Source organism: Rhododendron vialii, chromosome 11a (assembly GCF_030253575.1).
Source record: "Rhododendron vialii isolate Sample 1 chromosome 11a, ASM3025357v1".
In the NCBI taxonomy this organism is placed as follows: domain Eukaryota; kingdom Viridiplantae; phylum Streptophyta; class Magnoliopsida; order Ericales; family Ericaceae; genus Rhododendron; species Rhododendron vialii.
The window spans coordinates 32,924,581-32,935,000 of NC_080567.1; the positions used below are offsets into that span (position 1 = coordinate 32,924,581).

Here is a 10,420-nt window from a genome sequence, read left to right on the forward strand (position 1 = left end):
TCAAGCTAGAGGGCGGACGACCGAAAGGCCATATAGGTCCAAGCCAAGAGGCGCTCAAACTTGCGAGGTGATGAGTCACAGGGCGTTGACAAAAGGAAGTGCTACGTTTGTGAAGAAGAGGGACTTATATTAAAATTTTGCCCAAGATTCAAAGCCGGTGATTGAGAGCTCCACAGAATTTCATGGGCAAAAAACCCGCCAACACTTCCAAGAGAGATTCCTGTGGCAACGTAATTGGCTTGCAATTTCATGGCTAAACTCAAAGAGAAACCACCCACATGCAGAGTGCTAAAAAAATACATCTCATTTTTTATAGAACAGATTTATTGTACACATGAAGGAACATCCCAACAATCTTGGTGGAAACACGTTCATTGTTGCAACCAGTGCTCAAAGATTTCATTTGGCTGTCTCGAAAAACAGTCATGGGAATCATCAGTATTTATGAACTTCAACTCTTAATAATGAATTGGGTTAAAATACTTGGAGAAGGTAAAGACAATGATTTTATCGATCACCATTCTTGTTATTAGCTAGCTAGATCACCTATTTTGCGCCACTTTTCAACTTTACCGGTCACGTGGTTATGTAGCACTACATCTACATACGGACACGACAAAATTTGATGCCCCAAAAAAGATTATCAGGTGAGGGATCTCTCATTTTATTAAAATGCGGGACTCCCCTTCTCTATTGAATTTCGATGATCCGAGCCGCTTAAAGTGATCAGAACGTGATTTTAAGGGTCTCTGTGAGAAATCAGCAAAAAAAATGGCCGGGAAGAGCTTCATCCGAGCAGTTTTCATTGAACGGTTCAAAAAAATTGCTCGGATGACGCCCTTCCCTGTCATTTTTTTTGCTGATTTCTCGCGGGGACCCTTAAAATTACGTTCTGCACACAATGAACGGTTCGGATTTTCAAAATTTGATCGGAAAATAAAAGTTCCTCATTTTAACAAAATGAGGAATCCCTCACTTGAAAATTCCTCTATATGTATATATATATATATGTATATATATAGTCCAGATCAGGTTAGGGGGACCTGACCGAAGCTTAGGTCCGGACTTTTGCTTTTAGCCGTTGAATTGTATTTTCAATGGTTCAGATCCGCGAAAAATTTGTTCGCGCAAACAAATTGTCCGTGCATCTAGACCATTGAAAACACAATTCAACGGCTGAGATCATAGACCGGACCTAACACAAAATCCGGTCGCCCTGACATGATATATATATAGCGGTTCCGGGGATAACTAATTAGACACCTAAAAAATACCTCATAGTTTCCGATCAAATTTTAATGATCCGAGCCGCTCAATGTGATTAGAACGTGATTTTAAGGGTACACGCTTGAAATCAGCAAAAAAAAAGACCGGGAATAGCTTGATCTGAACAGTTTTTAGCTTAAATTTGATGAACGATTCAATTAAAAACTACTCAAAACAAGCACTTTTCGATCATAATTTTTGCTAATTTCTCTTTAGCACCTTTAAAATCACATTCTGCACACATTGAACGGTTCGGATCATAAAAATTTGATCAAAAACTATGAGATTGAGATTTTTGGTTTTTTTTAGGTGTTTAATTGGTTGTGCGTGTGTGTGTATTTGAACAGCAAAAGAAAATAATTTTATTGAAATGAATTGATGTTTGATAGATAGAAGGCAAGAGTGAAGAAAGCATCACAACACAAAAGTAGCATCCCAACAATGTTCAGTGCTTCTATACATGGGCAAACATTTGTTGTTGCTGCTTCATTCCCATAATAAAACATCTTAATTGGAATTTTACTCTTTGGTGTCCATTTTCTCGGAGAAAATCCTACCTTTCCAATCAAGAAAACTATGGTCTACGGAAAAGTTGCGAAGACTTGTTCCATAGCCACAAATACATCTCCTTTGAGAGAGAGAGAGAGAGAGAGTCCATTTTCTCGGAAAAAAGTCTACTTTCCAATCAAAACAACTATGGTGCCCGGAAAAACACGCGAACACTTAGAACATAACATCGGGAAATCCTTTTGAGTGAAAAGTATGCAATGGCCGACTGATCATTCCGAGATCATAATACTAATACGAGCAGCCTGAGCCTCGGCATGGTTCGACTTATTTAGTAATTGAGCCGAGCTTGAGCTCAAATTTTAGGCTCCTGTAGTAAATTAACGAGCTGAGCTCAACGCTCAAAAGTTCAGCTTGGCTCGGGTCGTTTGTAAAGGGCTTGTTTAGTAATTGAAGCAGGCTCGGCTCATTTACACACAAGCCCGAGTTTTAAGATCGTTTGATAAACGAACCGAGTTTGAAAGCTCGGCTCATCTGCCCTCCTGCGTAGCCGCGTGGCAGCACTCTGTTTTTGGGGAAAGAACTGTACTTGACATAACTAAACTAAAAACAGCATTTTCCACAATAATGCTGTTTTTGAGTAATTTTTACCGGCATTGTATAACTAATGCCGTTTAAAGTTAATATTTTTCGGCATTACTATTAATGCCAAAAATAACTAGTATTAGTTGCACTTTAACACATGCCAGTAATAAAAATGCCGTTAAAGCCACATTTTCTTGCAGTGACTCTACTCCCGTCAACACAATATTTAGCCAAAAAAATTGTTTGAAGGCCACCCGCACTTGTCTAGGCTTGAAAGTGAATGTGAATTCATGCGGTTCTGACAGTTGTGAAACGAGTAATTTACATGAGAAAAACTTCTTCACGGAGGTTCCATAAAGAAGGTTTTCATGGAGGCGAACAATCTTATCCGTTCAAAAGTGTTTAGGACGGTCTAGATTTTAAATAAACTATCCATGCGAATAATTTATTTAAAATTCAAACCGTCGATTACTGAGATGAACGACGAGTTGGGGCAATGCGGAAACCTCTTTTACGGACCCTCCATGAATAAGGTAACCACTATTTACATTCCTATCTTCTTTTTGGCCCAACTCTTGCTATGTCTTTCCCAGCAATTACCACCAAAAGAAGTCGGCAGGCTCCTATCCAGTTTTGTGTGTCCAATTTTGACCTTTGTGGGTCCATCCGGAGCCCACAAAAATGACTGCAATCGTTCATTTTATAGAGCTCGTCGAATTTGTCAATCACGTGAAAAATTAGCTTCATCGAACATTGATAGATACATGATCGACACACATTTGTACAAGAAAAAAAGAGTAACTTGACGTTGAGCAGCTCTTCTCCACTTCTCGTCTTTTGATTCATTTTAGCTCCATCAAAATTGAGGAACTTGACGTTGAGCAACTCTTCCACGCTTATCCTCTTTTGGTTCATTTTAGCTCCATCAAAATTTTTTTTTTTTTTAATCATTGAACAGATACAACGATTAAAAAAATCGGGGATTAAAAGATCCATTAAAACTTACTTATCTATCCATGAAAAAAGTATTCCTACTTACTTAATTATGTTTTATAGTTTCAATGAGACGTTTCCACAATTTATTAGTTTGTTTATCTTTTTTTCAACAATGGGTCCATATCTAGTATACCGGTCAATGTTATTTTAGATTCAAGTCATGCAAAAGTCTTCTTCTTCAAGAGTTAGTGAGAAAAGAAAGCACCCGGCAAAGAAAACTTCTTGCATTTGAATCAGTACACAATGACTAATTCATCATTTCTTCAGTTATTTAAATGCCAAAAATTCATGCATTCAAAACCCAAACTCCCTCCCAGCCATGGCTATCTTCAACTTCAAAATCCTGCTATGTTCTCTCTCCATGTTCTTCTTCTGCATTCTATTTCCTCAAACAAATTCACTGACCTTCAACCTGCCAAACTTTAACGATCCAGATCAAAAGGTCAACATAACAACTGTTAGCCCAAAGGTTTTTATGAATACCTTGTTGATTTTGATGATAACAAATATATTTTATTGAAGAAGAAATATAATTAATACTGTGATATTTGGTACTCATTTGAATTCATGTTTATTTTGTAGGATTTGGTTGAAGTACACTGGAAACATTGCTACACCAAATCACTATCTTCAATAGCTAAGATAAATTGAAATGAGGAGGATTAAGGACAAATCTTCTCCTAACTTAATTGGCTAGAGATTGATTCAAATGGATGAATTATTGGTCGCATGATCTTATATTTCCATTGGCTAATGGAACTTCCCAAGTTACAAATGGCTTGCACATTTCAGTGGCAAAGAAATGGAAACTACAAGAGTTGATTGGCTACCTACCTAAATTGGTTCCAACGGTTAAATGATGGGCTCATTAAAAAAAAATGGAAGATTGATTTCGTTCAAAAAAACAAGTCAAATAGAATATGGCTTCCAAAATGGTTCAAACAGCTAGTGACAAAAAGGAATGGAATTTTGCTATGAAGGATTTATCCAATCAAGGCCATAATGTATTGGATAATTTTCCAAAAATCAGGGGATGCATCTAACGTTCAATTGTGGAAGCATATATTCAAGACTGAGGAAGAAAAAAAGACAGAGAAGGGCGCCTCACCGAAATACTCTAAGGCATACAGTGATCGACCTCTTCATACACGATTCTATATCTTGATATTCATACACGATTCTATATCCTGATATTCATACACTTGTGTGAGAGAGCTCTTATTTTGATCTTTATTGTTAAAGGGATTGTACATCCTTATTCTACTCTTGTGAGTGATTACTTTTTGTGAGTGGTTTTGGAGAGAAAATCACTTGGTAGTTAGGTGTTTCTAGCACCGGAGTCAAAACTAGTTGGGTTAGGTGTGACTAGCACCGGAATCAAAATTAGTCGGAGCGATTGGGGATAGATTGCTCGTTGTAAAGGTTGTCTAGCAACCGCGAAGCTAGAGGATTGTAACTATTGAAGATAATGCAGCAAATCCCAAGTTGGACATTTGGGGAGTGGACTAGGCCGTGAAGTTGCGGACCGAACCACTATAAATCCATGCGTTCGATTCTCTCTTCCCTACTCTCTTTAATTTTCGCTTTGCATATTTATATTGCTTGTGTTATGTGATAATCTTTGAATCTTACTTTGGGCATTTTGGCTTACTTTATTTTTATCTTACAAATAGTTTTTAATTCCGCGTTATAATTGAGATACCTAATTCACTTCCTTCTTGGGTTGCTTTTGGACCAACAACAACATTCGGAGACGCCTATATCTCAACCCAAGGCCTCCAACTCACCAGCCTGGAGGGCCAAGTCGGTAAAGCAACTTACATCGATCGCCTTCATCTTTGAGATAATTCCACTTCCACTCGAAACTTAACAGATTTCTCTACCCATTTCGTTTTTGTGATTGATTCGGAAGAGCGTCACAATATCACCGATGGTTTCACCTTCTTTCTCGCTCAAAAAGAGTCACTTTCCGATGGTGGTGGTGGAATGGGCGGATGGGCCTCCCAGTTAAACCAGGTACTAATTGGAGAGAACCCTCCCCCCCTTTTGTTGCTGTGGAGTTTGATACGTTCTGGAATCAGGATAGGGACCCGGACACTATGGGCCAGGATCCTCATGTAGGTATCGATGTCAATTCTGTTGTATCAAAGGTTACTGCCGTTTGGTACCCTAACATACCTGCTGGGATCCAGAATGAGGCTTGGATTAGGTATGATTCAAGTTCATTCAATTTAACCGTAGTTTTTACTAGTTCTACAAATACTACCAGAGTGCAAGATACGATTCATTTAATTATTGATCTGAGCGATTACTTACCTGAATGGGTGACATTTGGGTTCTCAGCTGCAACAGGGTCGCCGTGGTCTGCGAAAACTACTGTAAAATCATGGGAATTTAGTACAAGTTTGGAAATTAACAGTAGTGTTACAGATCCAGTGAAACCAGGATCTTAAAAAATCTCCATTGGAGCTATAGTGGGATTGGTTGTCGGTACGGTTGCTTTAGTTGGTGGGTTTGTTATGCTTGGATTTGGCTTTTGGAGGAGAAGTACTAGAGCAAAAGAAGAGGACGAGTTTGAAGTTGAGATGTCCATGGAAAACGAATTCGAGTCCGGTAGTGGGCTGAAGAAATTTTCCTACGACCAATTATCTCGGGCGACAAATAATTTTAAGGAGGGACAAAAGCTTGGAGAGGGAGGGTTCAGTGGGGTTTATAGAGGTTTCTTGAGCGAATCGAGTTCTTATATTGCTGTCAAGAGAATATCAAAGGGGTCAAAACAAGGGATAAAGGAGTACGCAACGGAAGTGAAGATCATCAGCCCGTTGAGGCATAGGAATTTGGTGCAACTCATTGGTTGGTGCCATGAAAAGAAAGAACTACTCCTTGTTTATGAGTTCATGGAAAATGCCAGCTTAGATTTCCATCTCTTCCAAGGGAAAAGCCTGTTGACATGGGGAACAAGGTATAAAATTGCCCAAGGTTTGGCCTTAGCATTGCTCTATCTACATGAAGAATGTGAGCAATGTGTAGTGCATAGAGATGTAAAATCAAGCAATGTGATGTTGGACTCGAACTTCAATGCCAAATTGGGAGATTTTGGGTTAGCTAGATTTTTTGATCACGAGAAACAGCTCGAAACAACCCTTTTGGGGGGGGGCATGGGGTACTTGGCACCGGAATGCGTGGTAACAGGTAAAGCTAGTAAGGAATCAGATGTCTACAACTTTGGTATTGTGGCGTTGGAAATAGCTTGCGGGAGAAAACCCCTTGATTCGAACATGCCAGAGTCTCAAATGAGACTAGTGGAATGGGTTTGGGACCTCTATGGAGTGGGAAGGTTACTAGAAGCAGTGGATGCAAAATTAGGCTCGGATTTTGATGACCAAGAAACCGAACGATTGATGATTGTTGGTCTGTGGTGTGCTCACCCGGATCACAATTTTCGGCCTAAAATCAGACAGACAATTCATATGCTTAATTTTGAAGCCCCACTGCCCATTCTCCCACCAAAACCACCCGTGCTATCATTTTTTCCACTTCCATTGAGCACTACCCCCAATAGTCCTAGCACCAGCCAAAACCATTATTCAAGCTATACTTACAAAGCAGTTTCTTCTAAGTTCACCTCATCTTCTCTTGCTTTGTCTCCATCTATATCACTTTTGTATAAAGAGTAATTGGCTCAATTACTTTTCGATTCTGGATTGTGGATCGTAGATTTTTGGATTATAATGAGAGTCTGCAAGTTTGTTTAAATAGTATGAGTAGTTCACTTTTCTTCCTATTGGCCTTTTATGTTAGTTTTTTTCCATTAGTGTGGCCCACTAGCCTTCACGTTTTGTGCAAATGGGACTCCATTATCAGATAAGCCAATGAAGTGATATGGTTCATTACGATAACTAATTAGAATTATAGATTAAGGAAAACTCATGATAATAAAAGAGACCTTGATGGACTAGGTGTCTTTTAATAATTATCTCTATGGCCCTCTTCTCTCCTCTATAAAAGGTAGAATACTCACCCCTTATTCATACGGTTTTTCCATCAATTAAAGTACTGGGGTATTTTAGAAAAGTAGAGACAGAGAAAAGAAGGTGAGCCAAGAATTAAGGTGTTTCTAATTAAAGGGTTTGTTCTCTCTAATCACGATGGCCAACAAAGGTACGCTATTTATTGTTCTTGAGATGTGTTGAATTCAAGATCCTGTTATATCTGTTTTCCGCATAATAGTTTCAATACAGATATTTAGATTTACAGTTGGTATCAGAGCATGGTTTTCTGAATCAATACATCTTGGAATTAATGAAGTAGAACGTACTGCCACGTTAATTAATTTTATTGATTAATTAATGACACGAATCGTTGGACGTTACTGGCTTATATTTATGTTTACATATTGCATGTTTCATAGTCAGTGTATAACATATTACTGAGTCAATCTCGATATTTACGTTAAACCCAGTAAATGATCATTATTAAATTGATGGAAGATCTGGGTCGCTATTTCGTTTGGATGAAAAACAAATAGTTTTCGTTCCATTTATGCCGTTATTGATTCACGGGTTAATATAGTAAGCATAATCCATTTTGTTGGTTGGTAATGTTTCGGTAAAGAAAAAAAATCGGTAATTTGTGTTAGTATACTAGTTTTCCAAGTTTACAACTAAATGTTAGCTTCTGTAACTTTTGGAAAAACCTACTACCGTGGGTTAATATAGGTAGATGGACTAGTATGTCGGTTTTAGCCCATAAATTGGTAGTTCACATTCTGTCTGTGCTACTAGTTACATGATGATTGGGTTAACCAATTTATGCTAAATTTATTGGATCTTTGCCGATTAAATTACCGTTTTTTGATCATGATTATAGGACTGAAAAATCACATACATGTACCCATCTTTTATGTATACGTGATTTTATTTTATGTGGTCAGTAATAGAAATAAAGATCATGATCACATGCTGACAATAAATTAATCTATTTTGTCAGATTATGTTTTCTGCGATAATGCATGATTGTTTTGAAGCACTTAACTGGGAAAGTTTTTCTATTACTGTTTTCCTACATACGTGAGAGTTATGGTTATATTGAATGTTATTGAACGGATAATCAATCACATAAAAGAATACTTAATTGTATATTTTATTTTCGGTAGTAGTGATTGAATTAAAGAATGACATCGGCATAACTCGAATAAAAGAATAGAGTATATCATTGGTTAGTTTAATTTTCATAGGAATTACTAATTTAGTAGTCACCAAAGTGGCCTAGGTTAGTAAAACTTATGAATATTAAATTACATTAAAGTTTTGTTAAAAGGGTAACAATTAAGTCAATGATATTCTCGATTGTAGTCATAATTATAAAAATGAGACTAGGCCCAAAGGTGAGTCACATTTAAATAATTATGAACTGGGTAGGATGAGTAATTTATGCAACTTAGCGGGTTAGGATTGGATATCCAAAGATAACATGACTAACTTGATAAGCATTATAAATTATTTAGACCTACTTAGGTGATTATGTTGCACCTAATTAATGAGTGAACAATAGGTATACTTAGGTTTTGCCCAAAGGAAGACCTAGGTGATGTCAATAGTTCATCATTATAAATGTTTAAAATTCTCAAAGCTTTTATTAAGTATTGTCCTATTTTGTTTCATGTTACAGTTCCTTATTTCACTGCACTAGAATACCTAAAGGCTGGGGAAGATTGCTTTAAATTTGCTGATAAGTCACTTGTAGGTACAATTATGGCTGATTTAAGCACCATGAAATATGATGGTAGTCGTGGAGTTCAAAAGCATATTTTGAACATGTATGATAAAGCTGCAATGCTTGCAACCTTGGGAATTCAAGTGGATGAGTCTTTCCTTATTCAAGCTATACTTAATTCACTTCCAGCACAGTTTTGCCCATTCAAAATTCACTATAATGCACACAAGAAAGAGTGGAGTTTGAATGAGCTAATAAACTTGTGTGTTCATGAGGAAGTGAGATTAAAAAAGGAAAGGCGTCACATTGCATTGGCTATGACTCAAGTTGCTATGAAGGAAAAGGGTAAAGTGAGAAAATATTCACCAATGAAAGTCAATGAATCTGAGAAAAGTAGTCAGGCTCATAATGGTTTCACTGTTAAGGGTCACTTTTGTGGCAGTAAGGGACATGTGAAGGAGGACTGCAACAAGTGTAAGGCTTGGTTCGAAAAGAGGGTAATAATCTTTCTTTTGTATGTTACGAATCAAATCTTGCTGAAGTTCCTTCTAATACTTGGTGGATTGATTCTGGTGCTACAACTCACATTACGAATTCCTTGTAGGGATACCTTTCAACCCGGAAACCGGAGGAAAGTGAGAGATTTGTCTTTATGGGGAACCGTCTCAAGGCTGAAGTGGTAGCTGTTGGTACCTATCACTTGGTTTTAGAGACGGGTCATCAGATAGATCTTGAAGACACTTTTTATGTTCCCTCTATTTCTAGGAATTTTGTTTCTTTATCTAGATTAGATTGTTCTGGATATTCAGTTTCATTTGGTTGTCGAAAACTCAAATTGATGTTTAATTCAATAATGGTTGGTTCTGGTGATTTATATGATGGTTTATATAAAATTGCCTTGAATCATGAGTTTGCACAATCATTAGTGACCCTGCATTCGGATGTTGGTTTAAAACGTGGTCGAATTGATGAAAAATCATTTACCCTGTGGCATAGACGATTGGGGCATATCTCCAAGGATAGAATTGATAGATTGGTGAAGAATGAGATTTTAGAAGACCTAAATTTCACTGATTTTGAAATTTGTGTGGATTGCATTAAGGGAAAGCAAACCAAACACACAAAGAAAGGTGCCACTAGAAGCAATGCACTTCTTGAGATAATCCACACTGATATTTGCGAAAGTCCTATTCCATGTTTTACTGGACAAAAATACTTTATCACCTTTATAGATGACTTCTCACGTTATGGTTACGTATATTTAATTCATGAAAAGTCTCAAGCCGTTGACATCCTTGAGGTGTACATTACTGAGGTCGAGAGACAATTGGATAGAAAGGTCAAAATAGTG

General features: G+C 37.4%; 2 protein-coding genes across 2 annotated transcripts in view; both read left to right on the forward strand.

Annotated features, from left to right (window-relative positions):
* The first annotated feature begins 3,605 nt into the window (after positions 1–3,605).
* LOC131308402 (L-type lectin-domain containing receptor kinase IX.1-like) overlaps positions 3,606–10,420 on the forward strand; it is a 20,775-nt gene continuing 13,960 nt past the window's right edge. The window contains exon 1 of the mRNA XM_058335330.1: positions 3,606–3,796. Within this exon, the coding sequence (XP_058191313.1) occupies positions 3,674–3,796 (123 nt within the window). The 5' untranslated portion in view covers positions 3,606–3,673. The remainder of the gene's footprint in view (positions 3,797–10,420) is intronic.
* On the forward strand, positions 5,384–7,137 carry LOC131308411 (L-type lectin-domain containing receptor kinase IX.1-like). Its single transcript, XM_058335338.1, has one exon. The coding sequence runs from the start codon at positions 5,874–5,876 to the stop codon at positions 7,029–7,031; it is 1,158 nt and encodes a 385-aa protein (XP_058191321.1). The 5' UTR covers positions 5,384–5,873; the 3' UTR covers positions 7,032–7,137.